The following is a 24508-nucleotide window of genomic DNA, read 5'->3' on the forward strand; positions in this document are numbered from 1 at the left end:
CCAGGACTGCAGGTAAAATACTGGAGATCAATTTTAAGTACAGTTGCTCACGAATGCTCATATTTGATATGATCTTCTGTTGACAAATGGCAGCCAATCAGTTAAGTGGTCCTTAAAGGGGGAGAAGCTAAAATAACAAGGAAAGAATGAACTGAGGGCAGGAGAAAGACTAAATGTAAGATAAAAAGGGATCATTTTAAACTATGAACCAAGTAAAGCTAATGTGGTATAATCCATAAAAATATGAAGCTGTAAAAGAACAATCTCACCACCAAATGAAATGTGCCTGTCAATTGTGTGGATGTGAAATGAATACACTGTAAATCTCTCCATCTTACTGTACTCACCTTTGTTTGACTTTTATAGGAAAATCACCTCAGCGCTTCTCTATTTACAGCCTCATCTGTTACTGCACAACGATGACACTGATGTCCTATTCTTTTGAGAGCTGTGCAGTGACTAATTTAGGCAGAACCAGATTTGGGAGCTCATATTATACTGATGGTAGTTTAATGTCATTGACCTATTTTAGTTACTGAAGAGAGAGCAGACAGCGGGAAAAGAATAGCAAAAAAAATGGTTTGTAAAAGAGATAAGGTGGAAGACGGAGAGAGAGATGCAGAAAAAAGACAGATAATATATAGAAGATGGAAGCTGCAGTGATCAAAGACAAAAAAATGGAGGGGACAAATGAATGATGAAATGAGAAAGAGATGGGCGGATATAGAGAGAATTTATCACGCGATAATCAGCTGGCAATTTGTCTCTTTTTATGTAGCGTCAGCAACAGCCGCGAGCAGTCATTGTGCATAGTGTGATTTACTGTATACGCTGGGGTGACTCTCGGGCCAGCTTTAGAACTGGGTCAGTGGAGTAGCAGGTAAAACACACGGCACATGACAACAACGTCTTACAGTTGAAGACACGGGTAGTTAAGTGGAGCGCGTGCTTCATTAGAGAAATCTGAGCGTAACAGTGTCGATAACTGAAAAGCAAAGCGCAACTTTAATTAAACCTTTTCACAAGTTGTTGCCGTCTTGTTTTCCAGATTTCCAGTCTAAATGTTTCACCATGCTGGGTGCCTCGCTGTGATCTTACATTGTATTTACTGTCTCTCATAAACACTCACACAGTCCTGAACCTAAACATTACAGATGAGTCACCATTCAATCAGTTGTTGCCCACATTTGGTTGGACAGTCTGTTGGAAGCGCGGGGGCTGTTTTTGGACTTGAAAAGTTGGAAGCCTTGCAAATGTGGTGCGGTTTCATCAGAATAAATAAAATGCCTTTAAATTTAAGGGAGACATTCGGAAAAAAAATCTGCTCCCAAATGTCTACTCACTAAATTCATAGATTTGTTGTTTTGCTGTGTGGTTTGATCCGTGGGATTTACTTTTTTCCCAATTTGCAGAACCAGGGCTGTGTGCAAACACTTTTTTAGTGCACACACACACACCACCACCAACAACAATAAGCAGACCCAGAGGAAATATTAGCTGAATTTGACAAAAAGTGTATTGGATTAGAACGGCGTACCGCACCTTTAAGTCAGATGTTGCGCTGGCAATGGTTTTCCTCAAATTGTTGGCACCATCTGTTTCCCATCTGTCCTCAAGCCTTAAAATTAAATTGTCTGACAGGATGCCTTGCCGCACATGATGTCTTTAAGGACTCTTGGGTCTGAGGAACTGTAGCATCACTGTCAGCAATGTGTAAATCTCAAAGGAGATTAATGTGTAGATGCCTCCTTAAAGAATAAAGCTCAGAACTTGGTGAACAGCCTATTTGAGTCTGCAGCAGTTTTAACAAGTGTGACTTATTTACTCCCCCAGTGAACCAGAGCGTCTGTGTTTTGTAGTCACTCTCTATATTTCGAGTTTAGTGCAATGCTTTTTTTTACTCCACCACATGAGAGTGAACGTGTGAACTTGTACTAGGTGGAACCAGTTGGATCTGGCCATAGTGCTCCTGTCACTGATGGGCATCACGCTGGAAGAGATTGAGATCAGTGCTGCTCTGCCCATCAACCCCACCATCATCAGGATCATGAGAGTACTGAGGATAGCAAGAGGTAAATATGCTGTGACAAATAATCACATACATGGTTTTTGTTTGTTTTTTTTGGGGTGGGGGGGTTACAGTTATATTTTGATATAACCATTTCAGCTCACATACTGGTTCAAAATTTTAACATTAAACTCAAAATTTTAAGGAAAAAAAGTCAAAATGTGGAGATTAAAGTTGTTGTTTCAAGGCAAACAACTGACCCAGCTGCTCTACCCTCCACAAAATGCCTTGTCTAGATGAGTTCGTGAAATTGTACTTCAGAAATGATTTCCCTTTTAGCACATGAACACAGTTTGGTGATAATTGTTAAGCATTAGGACAGAGGACGAGATGGTGGAGAAAGCTACAACTGGTCAGAAGAAAAACCCACACAAAGGAAAAAACTGGCAGTGGACCGATGCAAGGATATCGATGGTTACACCCTCGTGCAGTACAGAGGGAATGTGTTGTATTACAAGAAAGCTGATCAAAGTGTTTCACTAACTGATCTTAAATTTAATCTTGAAATTTTCTCTTTATTCTCAAAATGAACAATATTAATGAAAAAAATGATATAAATCTTCTATTTTTTCTTTATGTGGCCCTAATATTCTGTCGTATTAAAAGGGTTTCTTACTTAAGTTAACAGAAGTTTATGGATTTTTGGAGATTTGATAAACAAAAATGTATTTAAGCTTGATTAAATTAAACTCAACTTTAAAGGAAATACTAGTAGAAATGTTGTTACCACACTCCCAGAGATTTTCCTTTGTTAATATGCAGGAAAAGGCTTGACATGAATGCATTCGTTTTACAAGGCAAAATCATGAACTGATGTTTCCACAGATCACTGCTTCCCATTCTATGTACATGTAGCATGTAATTGAACCTGAGGGACTTCCTTTTAAATTCCCACCCTCTCTCTGTCTCTCTCAGTGCTGAAGCTGCTGAAAATGGCAACAGGAATGAGAGCCCTGTTGGATACAGTAGTCCAAGCCCTGCCTCAGGTAAAAAACACTTAGTCTTTCTCTTTCTCTGCTCAGACACACACACGCACGCACACACACTCACTCCACAGTCCCCCAAGAGAAAGTTGGCCAGTCTCAGTCAATAGCCAAGGGGGGTACTAGCCCCTCTTCTCTTTCTTTGTTGGCCTGTAGGCAACTCTAATGGATGACTCATTTACCACACACACTGGGAGCCTGGAACACACATATGCATCTACGTACATATACACACAGGCAGGTTTTTGCTTGTTTTCACTTTCAGCACCACGGAGAGTACCCAGATTCCCACTGAGACCGCAGTGTGTTAGAAACAGCTTGTAAACTAGTCTGTAGTTCATTTAGTGGCGAATTGTCCACAGAGTCAAACAGTGCCCAGGCCGTCTCTCACTGTTCCAGGGCACCTAATATTCAGCTGCCTGTCTGTTTCTGTTTGTTTTTTCTAGAATAACTGTACTCATTAGAACATGAAGTGTGAAACAGCACATCAAACGTGTTGTAGAAAGTATATATGATGTTTCTGTTTGCATGCCATCTCCCCCAGTGTCTCAACACTTATTGGTTAATGTTCTTGGTGTATGCTGGTGTCATTTTTTGGAGCATTCCTTTTTAACTTCATCAAAACCGTCAGAATTTTTCCAGCAAAAAGTGAAACAATAATTTCAGAATTCTGGAAAATCAAATGAGAAGATAGAGGCCACTCTCACATTTCAGTAACTTTGTAATATGGTGCACAGTAAGGGCATAATTCCCTTCAAATTAAATGGAATTTTAATATATTTTATTTGAAATTCTAATGTGATTATATTTAACTACAAGTACTTAAAGGTAGGTACACTAGAATAACGCGTGCAAAAAGTCAGGTTTTTACAGGACACTAGGAAATAAAATTTCTCGTCTAACATTGTAAATATGCTGTACTTTTCAGGGTACAGGTCGTATTTTGTAGTGGGTACATTTTGCCTTTTTACATCTTTTTTTACTTCTTTATTTAATATTCAACAAATGGCTGTTCTATTATTCAACTATCCCTTTTTTATCGTATTATAAATTTGGTAAGGATTATCTTTTCTTTGTACCTTACAGGAAAAAAATAAATACCCACAAAATTTGCAGGCCTATGTCTCCTTTTAGTCATTGTGTTTAAAACAGTGGTTCTCAAACTGTGGGGCAGGCACCACTGGAGGGGCGTGGAGCTACTGCAGGTGTGTTGGGGAGCACCAGGGGAAATGTACGGAGTGAAGCTAAGTTAAATTAACATGATTTATGGATAGGAGGGAAAATAAACCGTTAGTGTGCAGATGCTATTGTTCTAACCTTGAATCTCTTCAAATTCATCATGAATCCTTTTAATTGTTAATGATAAAATAATGGGGTGTGGGGTATGGATCGTTTTTCAGCTTTGAAAAGTGGGGCATGACAGAAAAAGTTTTCAGAACAAATGGTCCAGACCAACAGGTTTTCCAAAAATAAATGAATAAAATAAAGACGTGTAGTGCCTTATGTAGGACACACACACACACACACACATATACAAATATATACACACATGCAGACAGTTTGATCCATTGACCATCAAAACTAAGATGAAGCAAGCACAGAGAAACAGGTGGCGTGTTGAAAGGAGGGCAGGCAGAGGTGAGAGAGAACAGATTCCTTGTCTTTCTTTTCTATTGATCCCGCTCTCATTAACACTGAGCCCTTCACTCTATCCCAAGGGCAACAGGGGAGGTAATTAAAACTAGGGCTAATTAAACAGTTCCAGGAGGTCTGTGTATGTGTGTGCGCACATGTGTGTGTGTGTGTGCGTGTGAGGTATTGAAACAGTGAGAGTGACTGCATTATACCTGGTGAGAGATTTAACCTCAGGTGATACTACGCTATATTTCACAGTGAAAATGAAATGGCTAGCTGCCAGCTTTTCATCACATAGGATATTGAAGAGATTATTGACATTTCAACAAAGGCTTAAGGATTCAGCTGAAGAGGCAAATGCTTGATAATGCCATGGGAGGGCACAGAATATGAATTACGCTACCGTGGCACACGGCGACAGATGGCTGCTACAATAATAATTTATGAGATAAAACATCATTTCAGCACTCCACAAGTTACACAGTCGGTTTCTGCAGTTAATAGGTCATGACAAGACATGGAGATGTAATGAGGGATCCATACACTGAAAGGGTGTGTAAGCTTAATAGCTCAGTGACATGTTAAGAAATGCATTTTCATGGCTTGTCTTTACAAATAGGCAGTAAGACAAAGTCATTTACCCTGAAGCGTTCTCTGTTAATCTTTCCTCCTTAACTGATGCAAAACGGCTGCAACCTGTCACTAACAGTTTATGCCACGTTAGCGCTAAAGCCGAGCCAGATGTGTATTTATTTTTTTGTCTGGAAATGGCTGACAAAACTCCAGAAATGCCTGTGGAAACTGTAGAAATCATTTAGAAAGCCACTTTCCCTTAAGAATGCAATCAAGTTTTGAAAAGGAGCAGTTAATGTGCGTGTTTGCTGCCAAATTAAATCATTAAAATAATAAAAGATAGCTTCATCTTTCTCATCTTTGCAAAATATAGTCTAAAGAAATAGCAAAGTAGTCCATGTTATTTTATAAGTATAGATTAAAGTCAATCATTTTCACCAAACAGATTATTAGCCTTAATACTAGACTAGCAAAACTTTATTGTTAGTTCATCATTATTGATTAGCTAAGGAATCCAGGAAGAGTAACACAGAGATGCAAACTGTGTAGACACGTTCCCCCGTTGTGATGCATTTACTTCCATTATTTTCAGTCCAAAGGAGGATTGGAAGGGCTTAACTGTAATATAATTCATATTACATGTGAGGCAAGTCTAAGGGGCTAGGGGAAAATGGCTGTTTCCCTAACTGGGTAGCAAGTGAAATTAAAAGTGAGTGAAATTTGCAAAGAGGGCGCTGCACCAAAATCCTTTTGTGATGCTTTGGTCATTAGCAGGTTGCTGCTGTCGCCAGTAGATTGCATGCAAGACACCACTTGTCTACAAACACTCCTCATTTTACCCTGCAGGCTGTAGTGAAACTTGAAAAGGTGTGATGCAAACTACAAAAGGGCAAAGGTCGCCTTCAAATTAAAAGCTCTGCCTTATCCTGAAACCAACATATTTCAAAATGTTCTCTGCTTCAAGTTTCTGTTGCACTTTTCAAAGTTTCTCTACCGCTTGGCGAATAATTTGTGTCTGGAGACAAGTTTGTGTAAGAGAATGAAATACATGGGCTTATGATTGTTGGTCGGACAAGGTGTCTTCACCCCTTCCCCTCTGATTCAGGGCCTCCTTCCAGAGGGCAGCAGAGTAAAGAGTTCATGTGAAGGTTTGGTAGGATTGCGTAGGATATTCATGGTTCTCTGATGCTACAGTTGTCCCTGATGGGTGGTAAGCGGCACCTGATAGTCAGCAATAGCCAAAAACAGTGTGAAAAGTGGAGCTGGGGTTTGGAGGCGGCGCAGGAGCTTGCAATGGACAGCAAATGTGACCAGGCTAAAGCAACATAACTAATTACAGGCCTTATCATAGATTTATCAATTGGCTCTGTAGGATGTTATCAGCTGATCCATCAGCTGTTGTGAGCTGGCTGTGAGAGCAGCTCCTTTGATTGATGCTGAGTTTGACTTTGTGGCATACCTGAACGAACTCCTTCTTCTGCTTTTTTTCCTTTTGCTTTTCACTACATTTTAAATCTCTTTTAATTAATGTTGTTGGCTTAGCAGATAAAGTACATCAGGTATTATATGGTATGTCATTATCATTTTTAACACTTTTTGAAATCATTTTCATGAGATATAGTAACAAAGATAAACTCTGAGCATATTTAAACCCTGAGCATGAAAGAGCTACTTTTAATGTATTCCACTAGATCTGTTGTTCTTTGCTGGAAAAGTCCTTGTCTGAAATTCATTGACAGCTAAACTAAATCAGAAATGTTTGACTTGGCTTCCATTTACTGAGAGCTCTCCGACTAAACCAGACATTACTATCAAAGTTCTCTTTTTCACTATTATTTTCCTCTTCAGCATGGCATCATTATAGATCCTGCCTCAAACAGAGCCAAAAAAAAACCTGGCAAAGCACCACAATGTAATTTTCTTTATAAACTTCACTTGCACAACAGCTGATGTGTAATTTCCTCTGAAAAAATTCTGCCCTAGCCGCCGTAGTGTTGGTGCAGTGTTCTTCAGCTGAACTGGCAGCAAATCTCAAGTACAGTTTCCTTGAAAAGTACTGAGGCACACATTGAGTATTACCTCATTCTCAGTGGAACAGTGCTGCTTGCAGAGCATTAAAGGCGGTGAATAGGAGGCTAGCTTTTGTATCTCTTTAATAGGATTAGAAATTTTTTAACCATACAACATCATCACTATTAGGGTGAAGCAACAGAAGGCTGTTTTGTGGCGGATCCAGGCCAAGTCCCAAAAGCCCAAGCTGAAAAATTCACAGAAGCATTGTGGCTTTAGTCGTGTCAAAGTCTGTTTACAGAACCAAGAAGGGTGAGAGGAGCATGACAGAACAAGTTGGAATATTGGATTTGGTTCGTGCATATCCATCACTCAGTGATTTGTTTAATGATAAAATATAATGAAAAGGAGTTTTCTTCCGAAGCACTATAGATACTGGAAATCTTGTAAAAATGAAATTGTACTGTATGAGACCTTTTCAAAAGCAGGAACAAAAATCAGAATTGACATAATGTGTGACTGTAATAATACACGTACTATATTATCATCAATTTGTGTTTTACTTGGCAATAACAGATTTTATGGATGCAGACGAAGCAGTGATCGATTTATTTCTAGTCATAAGAAAAACACTCATGGGCCACTTCATTAGTTACACTTCACAAGTAGTAGAACTGCCTTAATTCGTCATGCATGGCTTCAACGAGGTGCTGGAAGCATTCCTGTAAGAGTTTGGTCTATATTAACATAACAGTATTGTGCGATTGCTACCCATTAATAATGTGAATCTTCCATTCCACCACATCCCAAAGTGAGGTGATTATTTGAGCTTTGTGGCATGATGTACTATCCTGCTGGAAGCAGCCATCAGAAAATGAGTACATGGTGGTCATAAAGGGATGGACACAGTCAGTAACAATAAACCAGTAGAGTGTAGTGTTTAAAAGATGATCAGTTAATACAAAGGGGGGCAAAATCTGCCAAAAAAATAATTCCTCCAGCCTGAACTGTTCATACAAGGCAGGTTGGATCCATGCTTTCATGGTGTTTATAACAAATTCTGACCCTACCATTCAAATAATGCAGCAGAAAGTAAGACTCATCAGGCCAGGCCAAGTTTTTACAATCTTCTGTTGTAGCCTCATTTTTCTGTTCTTAGCTGACAGGAATGGAACCAGTTCTCTCTTCTGTTGCTGTTGCCCATCTACTTCGAAGTTTAACATGCTGTGCATTTGCAGATGCTCTTCTGCGTAACTTGGTTATAACGAGTTGTTATTTGAGTTACCGTTGCCTGTGTGCCTGATCTCCTCTGACCTCTGGCATCAACAAGGCTTTTTTACCCAGTGAACTGCAGCTCGCTGGATATTTTCTGGCTGTGTGCGGAAAATCCCATTACAGCAGCAGTTTTTCAAAATACTCAGCCCAGTCTGTCAGGCCAATCATGCCACATTCAAAATCTGCAATGTTATTGGCTGATTAGATATTTGCAATAACAGTCAGTTAAAGAATTGTACTTCATAAAGTGTCTGGTGAGTGCATTTAGTTGTTGAATATGCGCATATATTAGTGTTTAGAATACGCTTTTGTTTTTCACTAAAATGACTGTAACTTGTGCATTAGACACTGACCCGACCATAATGCCATCTACAAAGTTCTTCATTCCTGCAGATATTAAAATACTCTTTATGAATTTATGACAAATACGTTTTTCCTTCTGTGTGTGCCCGTTGTAGGTGGGTAACCTGGGCCTGCTCTTCATGCTGCTGTTTTTCATCTACGCCGCCTTAGGAGTAGAGCTTTTTGGAGAACTAGGTGAGTTCATATAACATCCTAAAGACTGCCTTGAGATATCAGCTAAATATTTTGTGCTCTCAGAATCAGATAGTGTTTGGTCACACTGCTATCGATTCAATAACAGACAGTAACTATTCAGGATGGACTTAATTGGAGAGATTTTGCTTGCCATTTTCCTCTCACCCCCTTTTTAACTTCTTCTTCTCTTGATCCTTCTCGCTCTTATTCTCAGTTTGCAATGAAGATTACCCATGTGAGGGTATGAGTCGTCACGCTACCTTTGAAAACTTTGGCATGGCCTTTCTTACATTGTTTCAAGTCTCAACGGGTGACAACTGGAATGGCATTATGAAGGTACAAACCAATAGTATGAAGACATATTTGAGTCAGTCTTATTTACTAGATTGAGTGCATGTGAAAGGCTTCAGTCTGATGCTACACAGGGTAAACATGCAAGTATATTTTTAACTGTGATTGAGAGAAAACACTATTTAAAAATAGACTCTTTAATAGTAAACTGTCAACCATCCTGGCCTTCTCTCTAGTGATAGCAATGAAAAGGAAATGTGTTAGCTCAGTACAGGAAGCACACATTTCCCTACTGATGGAAAGAGATGACTGCCTCGTGCACATGTAAAAAAAAAAAAACACCAATTTCCTCTGAAATCACATCCACTTCCACCAGGAATAATCACGTCTCCTCCACGCTCCGAGGCTGCACGGGAATCAGAGATTATGCTGGCGCGTGTCGGGTGTGGACCATTAGGCACACACTCGATGCAGGCAGTGTGGATGATAGCGGGCCATGAAGCAGGACAGCGGGCCACAGATGGTGCCCCTCAGAGTAAATCTTAGCCATTTTATCCATCAACTTGCTACCTGGGCTGTGAGAGAGGTTAGACCTGCTCTGCTTTAGTGGAAAGGAAAGCAGTAATTAGTCATGCAGTGACGATAGAGAGGAGGAAATAATGAGGGAGAGTGCAGCGGGGAGAAAAAGGAGGCACTAGCCGACTGTAATAAGAGGGAAGATGAGAGGAAAGGAAAGGGGTTAAGAGAACTGACCAGTTATTATGCTTTCTCCTCTCCAGGGGGTGAGGGGCTGTGGGTGTGGGATTACAGCAAAAATGCAAAACAGGGAGAGAGTGCGTTTGAAAACGGAGGCTCGGTTGAGGAGAAAATGGAAATATTTAAGCAAAGAAGATGGAAAAGGATGCAGAAATGATGGGAGCTTTGTGAAGGGGCACAGGGTCTGTAAATGTCAAAGCAAATTAGACAGAAAAGACCAGCTTCAGCTCAGAGGGCTAAAATTGTTATGTGTGGTCACAGCCTGGGTGAGATATGTGTACTTCCTCCAGAAAACACTTGTCACTTTGGTTCTTCTCTGCCTGAACTCCACTGTGCGCGTGTTAACCAGACTGGAAAACCACTAATAACTTTTCAAAAGACAAAAGAAAAAATATCGTCCCCTTGTTATTTTGCATACAAGTTAGTGTATGAATATAATACAAGCAGGCATGAATACAAAGAGCCTTGTTAGCATGAGAAAGATAATTCTACCAGTAAAATTACTTTTTGTTGTGAATGATTACGTTGCTTCAGGGCTGAGCTCGCATCAATACATGACGACTTTTAAATTTTGACTCGAGACTTCTTCTCATCATCTCCGCCACTTTCCAAATATTCAAGAAGAAGCTCTTACCCACCGCCCAAAGAGTGACATTTGTGATATCTTATCTGTTTTGCTCCCTTTCACCCAAAACTACCCTTGACCAACCTCTGTCCTCATCCTCTGTCTGACCAGGATACATTGCGGGAGTGCCCACCAGACCACGGCACTGATGTGGACTATGCCTGCAATCCAAGCCTTCAGTTTATCTCGCCCATGTACTTTGTCTCCTTCGTGCTCACCGCCCAGTTCGTGCTCATCAACGTGGTGGTGGCCGTGCTGATGAAGCACCTGGACGACTCCAACAAGGAGGCCCAAGAGGAGGCGGAGATGGATGCAGAAATTGAGCTGGAGCTGGCCCAGGGCACCCTCTGTTGCATGGGCGCCCCCGGTTGCGGGGGTGGGGGGGTGGATAAAGGACTAGTCGTTGCTGGATCGGGGCCTGGAGGCACAGCGGGAGGAAGAGACAGAGGAAGTGCCCGAGGAGAGAGAGGAGAAGGGGTGAGAAAGCTGCGACACGCAGTGACTGCTGCGCACCAGGGACCATATAACTCCAGTGACTCCAGCCAGACTATGTACTCACCAGCACAAGTGAGTCTGTCTGTGTGTGTGTGTGTGTGTGTGTGTGTGTGTGTGTGTGTGTGTGTGTGTGTGTGTGTGTGTGTGTGTGTGTGTGTGTGTGTGTGTGAGAGAGAGAGAGGGAGAGAGAGAGAGAGCAATGAAAGTACGTGAGGATCTTTTTGCTTGGTGGGAGTGTGAAAGGCATTTTTGTGTGTTTGATTGAATAAGCATGCGTGTGTGTTTGTGCCTGAAAGTAAGGATGAGATATCTATGACTTTTAGTTATTTTAGCATCAGTGTCGAGCCTCATAAGGAGACTTGCTGATGTTCTCAATCTGCAGTAGTTCTATGTCTCTCATAGCGATAAAGAGAAGATGCCCAAATATTTGCTCCTTTCTGCAGTGTCCACTCTGTCTAAAACCCGAGTGGTCACCGCTTATTGCAAGAACAATATAAATAGTACTATAAGACACTATTGAATACATACAAACGTCAGAAAGTCTGACACAGATGAAGTACAACCTTCTTTTTAGATGCTGTGTAAAAGGAAAATAATAAACAAATTTAATAGTTTGTAAATCTTTTAAAACTTGAATTTAATTGAATCTGGTACAAAGAAAATATATCAAATGGTGAAACTGGGTAAAAAAGACTGGCCTGGTTAGTAGTTACACTTTACTAGTACTAGTATTCTGCCTCAGGTATTCCTTTATCCACACCTGACTAGGTGTGGTCAATTAGCAACAGCTGAACACTCTTGCACTTCCACTGCAAAGAGATTAGAGGCTGCAGAGGGGCGTAACACACAGGTAACTAAAAATATGTGGAGGCAGCATTAATGCCCAACTGGCCTTTTACAGTCCAGACCTGAAACTCATTGAAAAATTCTTATTATGAAACAAAGAATATGACAAAGAGGTTGTGAATTGATGAAATCTATATGAAGGAAGACATGAAAATGCAACTTGTGGGGAAGGGATGATAAAAACCTGCCCACATGTTGCTTACATTAACTTTAAAATGAGCGTCTTTGAAAAAAAATCTCAGTTTCAAGATGTTTTTTGTTTTCTTTGTGCCATTTTCGATTGCACAAAAGTCTTAAATGTTTCTTTTTAGAAACAGAGTTGTTATTGTATACATGCTTTATATATTCCGCTGTAAGAGCTGCTATCATTTTTTGATGGAGGCTTCCTCAGGGCTGAGTATGTGGGAATTGCGCAGGTAAATAAAAATACACAGGTACAGCTCAGACTACGAGCAGACAGTGCACATGAAAGGACTTATTATATATTATTACTGCGATATTTCTGTCTCTCTGGCTGTCTGTCAGTTTGCTTCTCTTTACACGGTGTCAATGGATTAGTTCATGCAGGGAAAATTACATATTTGACGAGCAAGCTGCAAGAATACAAAAGTGATAAACAATGTCAGTAATTTCTGTTTAAATGGTTCTGATGTCAGAGAGAGAGGAGAGAATCATTGCTTGATTTCTTTTTTAGTAAAAATTCACTGACAGCCTGCATTGCTTGAGTGCACTCAATCAGTCGATCTCTTTGTATTAGTTGTTAGAACTTTTGTTCTTTTTCTTTAAGAGATTTTGAGAGAAGGAAGCGAGGGCCTGGAAGGTTAAACATTTACACAAACAGATAAAAGGAGAAGAAGAAAGAGACGCTAAGCAGTGACTTTAGCAGGAGTGTTGCACAAAGCCAATTGTTTGAATAAGCTGAGTAATAGCAGTGTGAAACCATTTTCCAAAATCAAGCTAAACAACTAAAGTGATATCATGTAGATTTTGTGTATGAAGGTTTTTCGCCTTCTTCTCTGTAGCCAATGCAGTCAGCGAGGAGAGGTGAAAAATGTTAATCACTTATTCACTGAAGCTTTTTTTCATTTAAGCTTTATTAACCTTTCAATGCTCATTTGAGACTATGTGAGCTTGCATACATATGTGCACAGGTTACGCTTTGGAAATCATAATTTCACTGCCTACATCTAATGTGTGTGTGTGTGTGTTTGTGAGAGAACGAGTGGAGGGGTCCCTCATTTCTCCTCGCAGTCAGCAGAGACGCACGCTTTCATTATGAAATCGCTAATGATAGTCTGAGATTTCCACGCAGAAACACACACATAAAGATGACTCACCGGCTGCCATGAGGAATTTCACCTTTGTAGAGCTAAACTTGGCTGCACGGAGCCATTTTTAGTTCAGCGTTGGCTGACGAAGGAACTTAATGCAGACCAGGGAGAATAAACTGGCAGCATCCTGTCTCTCTCTGTCTTTCTCTCTGCTTCTCTTTCTCACAAGCGATGCAGTGAGGGATCTGGCAGTGCGATGTAATATCTTCAGAGCACGGGTCCTGGGGTTTGAGTGTGTGATTGTTTGTACCAGGATGAGTGTGTGTGTGTATGTGCAAACATTGCCACATAAATTGCTGTAATATTACTGCTAGTAATACTGCTACAGTACTAATCAAAAATCTTGAGACATCCCAAGTCGAGTCTTTGTACCTCACCATTTTCAGAGGTTTGTTTTTCTTTTTTGTTTCTTTTTTGTATTTACATATGAATCATTCAAACATAAAAAGACACCTAACTCAAGCAGATGAAGCAGTGTTGTGTCTACATATAACAGACAAAGAGCTCATTTTAAATATTTTCTCACATAATTTTTCCCATTTCTTTAGATGCCAAAGATAACACAGTTTAACAGTCATAAAATAGTTTTTTTTGCGCCAACAAAGTAATCAACAAAGTAAATAGTAAATGGACTATTTCAACATGGTGTGCACTTTGTCCTTAAAAAAATCTGAGGAAACCAGACAAGTGAAGAACAAAGAAGAATTGGCTTGAGTTAAAAAAAAAAAAAAAAACCTTCTACAGCAGCAGATGATCAGTATCTGAAAGTCCTGCCCTTAAGAAATAGGGGGAAAAAAATCCAGCAAATACCTGATACAGGACCTAAGACATACATCTGGTATTTTAGCTGATCCATCTACTGTTTACTGAAGTCTCATCAGAAATGGCTTTCAAAAAGCTATTCTTAAGGAAGGGAAACAGGGAGAAAAGATTGAGGTATTGCAGTTACATCAGAACAAATGACTTGTGGATTAAGAATCCAAATTAGATTTTTTAATTGTCAAATCAAAAGAGTGGGGTACAGCAGTGAGCATCTGCAGCCAGATACATGTTCTGTAAAGTACGGAGGAGGCTCTGTCATGGTTTGCTATATTTCATCCAGTGGTGTTGAAATGTTCAATTATGAACACAGAAACTACCACTGGATTTGATCCATCATGTAATACCACCTGGAAAGCATCTGATTGAGCACATGACAATGATCCCAAACACACAGAAAAACATAGAGAAAAACACACAATGGAACACTATTAGGCCTGGATTGGCCTTTTCAAATTCTAGATGTGGGATCATCTTGACAGAAACCAGAACAAAAGGCAGTCAACATCCAAAAACGAGCTCTGAATGTCTTTCAAGAAGCCTGGAGAACGATTCCTGAAGACTACTTAAACAAATAAGTCCACTCTGTGTTAAAGAATAGAGGTGAAATATAAACAGATGAAGGATGGTTCAAGATTTTTGCAAAGTCTAGTATTTTTAGAATTAGAGCCACAGTATTCATCTTTTGTATTCATCTACAAAACTGATATTTACGTCCTATACAGAGCAGACAGCTCAGTTGAACTTGGAGATTTTTGGTGCAACTAATGCAATCTATAATGTGCTATATTAAACACTAAGAAAGTGGGGGTTTTTAGAGAATAGTGAAACACCAGTAATGCATTGCACAGGGACTAAAGGAGCCAATAGAGGAAGTTGACACATGCACGGTGAGAGAGAGAGAGAGTACGGGCATAAGAGAGGACAGATAATAGCCGAGCCAGTGACAGTCAGATAGAGGCAGTAATTAATTTCAGCTCTCTCCTCTCCCCCTCTCTCAACTTCCATTCCCTGCAGACGAGCCCTATTGTTGTCCACTAATACAGTTATTAATGGAGGCCACCACATAGGCCACCACAGTCAATCAAACATTATTTTTATATTAAGCTCTCAACCTACACAGAATGGACTATCTCAGGGCCTCTCTGAAAGAGAGAGAGAAGAGTATGTTTTTTTTTATACGTGCATACACCGAGCTGGATGTAGCCGAGTCAGTTTGTCTTTGTGCCAAAATGCGGCACTGCAGCTCTGTATCAAAACCCAGCATGATTTAGGTGTATTTATAACGCTGGGAGTACAGTAACCTGTCTTTTGAATTGCGAGCCCACTCACTTTCAAAACATGAACCATGAGTGATTGTAATATAACCACATGAGTCAGAAATGTGTGTTTGCATAAGAGGCCTAAGTATAGGCATGTGCGGCGTTGTAGAAACGTGTTATGAAAGTAGGCTTGCGTGGGGATTGAAGAGGAGTGACCCTGTTTCACAGCATCTTTTGGGATAGATCTGCTGATGTAATACGGTTATTTTGGCTGTTAAGAATGTGCTACGGGCACAACGCATCCAATTCATTGTGAAATACAGAGCCCCGCTGCGAATCACAGACATCATTTTTAAAGTAGTCTCCCCTCCCCCCTTTTTTTTGTCAGTAGTTTCCTTTTTTTTGCCAGATTGGTTTTCCCAGAAACCAATCTGCCAGATGAGATTCAAGCAAGGAGGGATCGTTTAAGTCACAGGGAAAAAAAAAAAAGCCCTGAGTGATTCAGTCTAAATTGCTTTAAACCTAATAATATCCAACTCACAAAGCAAATGCTTAAATCTTAAATTGTTTCAACAAGGTATTGAACAGCCTAATTGAGGTGATATATCAAATGTAATTGCACCACTCTCACTGCTCAAGGCTTTGATAGTAAAATTATGTGTTACTTGGCTAATGAGGGTTTGGAGTTATATTATTGAGGAGCTTTTTTTTGTTGTTGTTTGGTTTTTTTCCTTCCCAAAAAGAACAAGTGTTTAGCCCTAAAGGCCAACAAAATCTCATTTATTTGTACATAATATCTGACAGTGTATGAGAGATTTATTTATTTATTTATTATTTCAGTTCAGGAATGTCAGAAAGGAAGGCGTACGGAGTGTGAAATGTACTGTCGTGGGGGTGAATATGCACATGAGTGACATGAGTGTGTGTTTGCGTGTGAGCACAGAGTATGAGAAAACTGCAAAAGCATACCAGCGTGTGCACATGGGCACTTTTATAACCCTTTCGATGGTGTATGCATTTCCCTGCGTGTTTCTTTGTCCTCGCATGTCCGCATGTGCACATGTTTGCACCTGCGTGCATTCTGGTCTGCCGCCCCCCCGCGTCCCCTGCGTATGTGTCCGTGTATGTGTGCGTGCGTGTTGTGTGTGTGTGCGCGTGCGCGTATGTGTTCCAGGAGAGCCAGTGGTTGGACAGTGTATCTCTCCTGATCAAGGATACCTTAGAGGGGGAGATGCTGATGATCGACAACCTCTCCGGTTCTGTCTTCCACCACTACTCCTCTCCTCAGCTCATCTGCAAAGACTGCAAGGGCCACCCGCAAGAGGTACCACCCTAAACACACATGAATACAAGCATGTCCACAGCACACACACGGGACCAAGGGGAGGGTGAAATAATCTCAGATGTGGTCACATTTGCAAGCAAAATTTAATATATGTATTTATTTTTCAGTCAAATATTTAGTTGGCGTAACGTGTTTCAGAATTCAGTCAAAACAATTGTTTGTGATAGGCTCAGGCTTACAGGACAAACATCCGAGGATCTCTCCTATTAATCACTCTGAATAATTTACTAGTATTGAAAAAAGTTCCACATCACATTAAGGCTGTAAATAAGCTACCCCTGCGTTGCCAATTTAGCAAGGTTTGGACACTTTAATGACCCCATTAGCAATGTTATTTCACAGTGAACCCAAAAACAAATCTACTGACTTTCTGGGAAAGCATTTTACTTTCTCTTTAAGAGAGTCGCGGGTGAATCTTCGGCCCTCCTCGTTCACGGTTTCTGCAGTTCTCTGGGTCAGCAGCTGCATTCTGTGAGAAAGCACAGAGTGAAATATAAATCAACAGGAAAATATCCAGAGTGTCTATGAAGGGATCTACTTTGTTTTGGCAAAACCAGGCTAACCAAGTCTTCTTTCGTTATTGTGTTCAGCAGACCAGCTCTGACAGTGTAAAAATGCAATCGAAGGAATGAGAGATAATGCTGATAAAGGTGCTATTCTCATTCCTGTTAGAGAAAAGCCCGTCTACAAATAAAACACTTTTACACCTGCACTCTGAAGGGAAAACCAAACATCATCCTGAGACATGTAATTCCTAGCTTCCAGATGTTTTATAAAAATGCCTCCAGGTGTTGGAAGGGAGAAACAAAAATTGGCACCCTAGCACCAAGTAAGTGTAAAGGTAGAAATTTAATTCCTGAAAACATCTACTTTTCTTTGTAGCTGTGCAAATGTGTATAAATATAAAGCTAACAGCATTTGCTAACCTTCAGTTTCACTGACTGGTGCACGTGTGGGATTGTGTACTTTTAGGCTGGATCAAAAACAAAAAGTTGGTAAATCATACAATTACTTTGTAAAACACAGGATTCCCTGAATACTCACACATTCACACGCACAACAGTGGCGTCTTGGCTAAGTTGCAGGCATGTAGGGGGGTTGCACGTACTTTCGTGGATACACACAGGGGTCCATTAATCACACCAAGCAGTCTGAATGGAAAGTGCTGTCAAAGTCCAAGCTTCATAAAATGTGTCAACTGCTCTATGTGCTGTTATGTTACAGTATAACAGACAGTTAAAGCCTCTAAAAAAGCCCAGCAGCATAAGATTAAAGTGACTTTCCATATGTGCAGTAATGTGACTCAATGAGGCCCACTTAATGCATGGCACACAGGCAGCCATTCTTGTTGATGTATGCATGCAGGCACACACCAACAGCCTGTTTTTCCTGTTCTTATATTTTAGGGGCGTTTTGTAAACAGGAGATCCTGCATAAACCACACACCCCCACAACATACTGTCCTGTGTCGGTGTTGTCTATCACAATGACAAAGTGCAGCAGGTCATCTCGGAAGAAGCAATAACTGGGCTCTACACCTCCTCATCTGTCAGCCCTGCTTTCTGCCTGTCTGCAGATGCTGTCAAACCATCAATCTTTCCTCGCTCCGTTATACGCTTCCCCTTTTTCCTTCAGTAGCTGCTCTCCTCTGGCAATCCCTTTGTCTAGCCCAGATTTACTCTCTCTGATCCGGTGCTGATCTCCTTTAATTTGCCACGTTCTTTAAACATCGGACTTGCAAATTGGGTGTTTTCGTGTGCACGTGTGTGCGTGACAAAGAGAGAGCTAGTATGGGTGAGTACACAGATGAGTCTTTTGCTGCTGAGAGTTCTGTGCAGATTTACCGTGTTTGAGCAGACAGTAGGACACAGCGGGACACCTGGGTGCAGTGTGTGTGACATTGGAAATATTCATCAAGGAACTAATAAACACGAGGGACGATCCACAGCATGAGAGTGACTGCAGTTTTGGTTTGCAGGGAACAGTTCAGTGGAGCAGAGGAGGCCTTCGCTATTAATTTGGTGCAAGTATAAGAGGCCACTGCTCAAGACTATATGAAAGCTCCTCAACATAATTTTCACTGAATTTACTTTTGCAACTAATCAAACCACTGGAAAATGTTGCTCTAACAGGCAGTTCAAAGTTGAAACTAAACTACTGTTAATGGTCATATTAAATGCATCTCATTGAAATAAGCAAAACACTGTTACTGATTTTAAGATATCAGCTGTTCCTGTGGTCAAAATGCACCGTTAAGGAAAAATGGTGTACAGTTTTGTGGAAAACTTTTGGACATAAACATTTCAAGGTGCGATTAAAAGATTTTGTGACCTCACCCATCAAAAGCAGAAACCTTATGGGCTCCTGAAAGACTTAGTGGACCTCTGGACCACTTATTTTCTTTTTTACAGTACTGTATACGTACTGTGACCACTTGTGCTTGCATATCTGCATCATCACATCTGAGGAGGCAGAGAAATCATTTCAGAGAGCTGATTGATCCACAGTGCTTAAATTGACCCAGAGTGGCATCTGGGTGTGTGCCTGAGGTGAAACAGTATTATTTTACTATTTCCACATCATTGTGTATTCTGTACCGGTGTGCATTTTGAGCTATGAGTGCATTTATTGCCAAATGCAGTTGGTCAGATTGGTTTATTAAAATGCAAAAATTTTACTAGCTCCAAAAAAAAATCTAAGCTAATTCGTCCTGCATAATTACCCAGAACTAAAGAGGACTGAGGAGGATTAAATGCAAGAGAGCAGAACTTCCAAGGAGCAGTTCAAAATAGCAGAAGCACTGTTAGTTGTCCAGAGGTGCACACGGAGACCATGTAGAGGTTTTGCTTATCAGGGGCAGTCACTAAAACTTCTGATCGCACCTTATATACGCATAGATTCTTACTCATTATGCAGTACCATGTATAATACCACAAACTCATTTTTCAGTATGAGACAGTCCTTCAGTCATTAGTTATAAGACTATATATGTAGGGAGTATAATTTAGGAAGAAGAGGAATTCGGCACCTGATGCCATGGCTGCCATAGAGCTCTGATCTCAGCATCATGGGCATAGTCTGTTGAAACAGGTGAGAGTGGTGACAAAAGGAGAATTAATGGAAAAACCTTTCTTTCTGCTTGCTGCAGATTGCGTGAAGTTAAGTGATCACTGTATCGTGATGACAAAGTTCATAGACTCTGGTAAATGATCATTTGTTGTCATAGTTCAGCAAGATAAAAGAGCAAGAGCACCTGCTGGTGCACTTATGATATGATATTCTGACTGTTAAGACTCATGCAGATATTAATTGTGCTTATCTCCTCTGCAGTCAGCAATCTTCTCTCATGGCAGTGCTGAATAGAAAAATGCCTTCCTTCACTGCTCTAAGGCTGCAGTGGACACTTCCAACTGGTCCTTGCCCGAGTCCCCTATCTCGTTAGTGAAGCCTTCGATATTTCTGCAGTTACCTTGGAAGCAGCGGTGTAGCAACTCTTCCTGTGCCTATTGTGCTTTTTCGTTATCTCTGGAGGCCCAGCCAAGAATACAGGAAAAGAAAAGCTCCCGTTTCTTTTACCTGTCGATAAATAAACCAGTTGACTCACAGGGACCTTTTTTCCGAAGCTATTTACAGCCCACCTCTAAGGCGCACAAAAGTCACAGATGTGGTGCTCTCACATAAGTGAGGAGTAATATATGGAGGCAAAACAGAAAGTGTTCTTTCAAATTAATGAGTTGCTGTGCTTCTGTCTTGATTCCTCGCCTTTGCCTCATCCCATCTCTTTATCTCTTTCTCTCACTTTCTTGCTCACTCTCTCCTCAGGGGCATGGGCAATGGTAATTTACTGCCTCATATTAGCCATGAATCTTTCGTTCCTCTATGAAACTCTCACTTCATTGGATTTCACTTGGCCCCTTTTAAGCACCCCTTTTAATTCCCCCTGCTCTGGCCATTTATTGTTCTGTTTCCTTAAAGAAACGCTGCCCGAGCACTGCATCTCCACAACACTGAGGTTCCACTTCAGCTCACGGTTTGCACTGTGCTCTGAAACCGGTGCACAAAAAGAAAAGTACTACAAGAGCAGAGAAAAGTGCCAGCAGGGAGGCTCGAAGCTCACGTGAGGCTGATAATTTAAAAGCAATTCAGCAGCTATATGGGCCACGTTAACCGCAGCTCTGATGAAATGAACCTAGCTGGAGCCAGTGTTGGAGCAGAGAAAAGAGAAAGTAACACTGTTGTCACATCTGAGTGACAACAGTGTGCTTGGTAATGTTTTCTTTTTTGTTAACATCACCACGCTTGATAGGAAAAATAAACATCTTCACTCTCTTTTGCATATACATGAAGATGGCGCAGACACGTACACGAAAACGTTGCATGGATACCCGCCTCATCCAGCTTCCCATCCAGCCTCTTTATTTGCGTATATATTCATGCCACTAAAAAACAATTGTTCACTTGATGATGATGAAGTAATGTCACTGCTCTCTTGAAATCTCTCATCCTGCCTCTCTTTACAGACAGGCGCCACGGCATTTTGGCAACTTTGAATTGTCAGCATCTGGTGAACCAGCTTGGTGGAGGTTTTATCGAACTCGTCTGTGTAGCTCATGTTGGCCTTTTAACAAAACATAAAACAAAAAATCATGCAAGATATAAATAATATAGATAGATATCAAAATAAACTAAACCTTTAAAAGTTTCATTTCTATATCCACCAAAATGTAAGCCACTGAAGTCGTGGCTGGTTGCTATGAACCTTGCGCTAAACACGTAAAATTTTACTGAGCACTGATGAGACCATGTTTTATGAAGTAGAAAGTCTGAAACAGTTGCCGGTCCTATTCCCTATGCCTTTAAAAGCATGGATAACTGAAGTATATTCTTTCCAGCAGATCAGGATGGCAGAGATTGAACAGGCTTCCCTGAAGTCAGAGCAACTTTCGGACAAGTCCTCATCCCCTGCCCTGCCGGATGACCTCAGCCTAGATGAGCATACTGCCTACCAGCTGCTGGCGCAAGAGGGCGAGGTGGGTATAAGCAGAGTGAACAGGAAAGACAGCATAAAGATTTTCACTGTAAATGTGGATTTTACAGCTTTACAGTGTGTCCATAAGAAGGCTCATTTTCAGCTAGGCCAATCTAGAAGTCAGTGTATGAACGTTTAGGGTTTTTTTTAATGATAGCTAGCTCTAGTAATCCTGTCATTTTAGGGGCACTAAGGTTTTGTACACTAGCTCTGATTTACAACATTGAGCCATCTTTACACAGCTCTGAGTTACAAAGGTGCGCAGAGTAAGCGCCCACTTAAATGTCACTAGGAGGATATTAGTACTACCAAATATCATTTTGCCGTGCTGCACACTTGGTTGTCATCTCTAGACAGAAGTTTAAGCCAGTTTCATGTGAGTAAGACGAACAGAAAGAGAGGATGGTTATTCTACAGACTGCACCACAAATTCAACAAGATACAACATTTAGTACAGGAAAACTGTGTCAGGCTAGTATTGACCAATCAGACTTTGGCTGACAAAGCAGGCTGACAAAAGACAATTTACAAGTTATCTTTTTATTGTAATTTTTTATATTTATCTCCACTGATAGTTGGGTGGTAAGCAATCACCAACACATGGAGCAGGACGTCACGGGCCTGGTATTTGTTACACGCAAGCATCAGAAGCCCCAAAATCAACGCTCATTGTCCCCAGAGGCTAGGTCATTGGATAAGAGCCCATAGGTTCCACCAATTGCTTTATATTTGACGTAAATACAGCAGTTTACTAGCACTTTGTTCCAACCCCGCAGCAAATTTCTTTATTATTACTTCCAGATAGCACAAAACAAATGACCCTCATAAAATCATTTTCATGGCTGCGCTTTAGGCTCTCTCGCGATTTGCAGATATAAACCTTTAGGTTCCAAAGATGCCTTTATCACTTTCTTTCCATGTATTAGGGTAACTATCTTGTCTTTGGAGATTCGACAGTCTCTATCCTCTACAGTCCTTCTCGTGAATAAATCTTTCCACCAAACTCTCCTCAATCACTATTCGTGGTGGCTCTCTATGCCTGCCTTTCTTGAACCCACCCACCGCTTGCTTTAGACTTTATCTTTTATGCTTCTCCTTTCACAGTGCTCCCCCTCTGGTAATTGCACACCTGCTCTGTACCTCCCTCTAGCCTCACTATCTCCATCCCTTATCATCCGTCCATCCTAGATATCCTCCTCTGTAATGGGGTAATGCTCCTTGGTTCTGGAGAGCTAGATAAGCCTGCCATCACCAAGCATGGCTGTGAACCAGTGCTCATTAGAGGAGAGGGAAGGAGATGAGAAAAGAAGGGAAAGAGGGAAAGAGAGAAGGTGACAAAGGACGTAAGGTTAGGGTTTTAATTTGCCCAGCGCTGTTTGATTAAAAGAAATCTGGTGTCAAATAAATAAATAAATCCGTTTTACACAGTCACACTGAGGGAAGTCACCTCTCTGCCAGAGCACCCAAAGCAAGCCCTTACAATATAAAGCGCACCATTTTTACTTAAAAGCTTGTTTAACATTAGGGTTAGGGCTAGTAGTAATTATGGTGGTGGTATCTGAAGAGATGTGTGTGCTGGGGTAGAAGCGAATGCTTGATAAGGCTATTTGAGATTTCTATCACCTGAAATGGGGCTGTTCAGGGGCTCGGATTGAATGACTCAGAGGTACAGTACACTAATGAAAGCACAAAAGCATTCCTGCACACCCACTCTCACACGTGTACCAGCTTATTTTTGAACTCTCGCCTTCATCCTCCTCCTGCTACTCACTTCAAGCCATCGAGGCCTGTTTGCGGACGCTCGGGATTCTCAAACCTAAACATTTAAGGTCACGAAATATAGGATTAACATAACAATTAAGAGCTCATGCTCACACTTTGAATTGCACTGCAATAAAAAGCCAAAGAGAATGATGTGACTCAGAGGCCATGTTTAATATCTCCCCAGCACCTTGGTGGCTGTTTTTTTTTTTTTTCATTTCCAGTCGTGCTTGGTCTCAACCAGGACCCCTAAATTTAAAATACATCACATGAATTCTAGATTAATTATTGCTTTGGAGATGAAATGAGAGTTTAAAGCAAATTTTATGCTAACTTAATGATCATCTACTCATCTTAATCATATAAGCTTTTCCAAAACAGGTCGCAGCAGTTTGCATCACAAAATGAGCCCATATGTCTAATTTAGATATGAAGGAAAATGCATCCACTGTTCTGGATATTTGTTGTCTTCTGTCTTATAGGTAAAGTGCAGCAGTGACTCTCCCAGCTCTGAGGAGGTCGAAGGAGGAGGTCACCAGATTCAGACTGTGGTGCAGAGCCAGCCATGCAGAGCCCTCAGCACAGGCATTGAGATGGAGATCGTACTGCAGGAGATGGAAATGCAAACACACGAACCGCGTGTTTGTTCACCTCAGTGCAGCCCAGGTGAATAAATCCACAGCGCACCAAACACATAAGCACAATAATATGAATTGCTTGTTGCTCTGTGTGTGTATATAGTTTAAACAAAATGCTGTAATCTTAAATGGCAGCTTCAACAAAATGCTGCACAGTTTGGTTAAACAACACTTAGACAATCAAAGAACAAAGCAATAAATTCAATTCGAGTAATTATATAGATAAACA

General features: G+C 40.8%; 1 protein-coding gene across 6 annotated transcripts in view; it reads left to right on the forward strand.

Annotated features, from left to right (window-relative positions):
• LOC134626127 (voltage-dependent T-type calcium channel subunit alpha-1I-like) overlaps positions 1-24508 on the forward strand; it is a 116973-nt gene that overhangs the window by 85329 nt on the left and 7136 nt on the right. For 3 of the 6 annotated variants that reach the window (XM_063471656.1, XM_063471659.2, XM_063471654.1), the window contains exons 26-33: positions 1939-2072; positions 2984-3054; positions 9003-9081; positions 9296-9417; positions 10865-11320; positions 16681-16830; positions 21744-21881; positions 24124-24307. In XM_063471656.1, coding sequence (XP_063327726.1) covers positions 1939-2072; positions 2984-3054; positions 9003-9081; positions 9296-9417; positions 10865-11320; positions 16681-16830; positions 21744-21881; positions 24124-24307 — 1334 coding nt within the window. The remainder of the gene's footprint in view (positions 1-1938; positions 2073-2983; positions 3055-9002; positions 9082-9295; positions 9418-10864; positions 11321-16680; positions 16831-21743; positions 21882-24123; positions 24308-24508) is intronic. The other 3 variants (XM_063471653.1, XM_063471655.1, XM_063471658.1) reach the window with 3 other exon arrangements.

Source organism: Pelmatolapia mariae, linkage group LG4, assembly GCF_036321145.2.
Source record: "Pelmatolapia mariae isolate MD_Pm_ZW linkage group LG4, Pm_UMD_F_2, whole genome shotgun sequence".
NCBI classification, from domain to species: domain Eukaryota; kingdom Metazoa; phylum Chordata; class Actinopteri; order Cichliformes; family Cichlidae; genus Pelmatolapia; species Pelmatolapia mariae.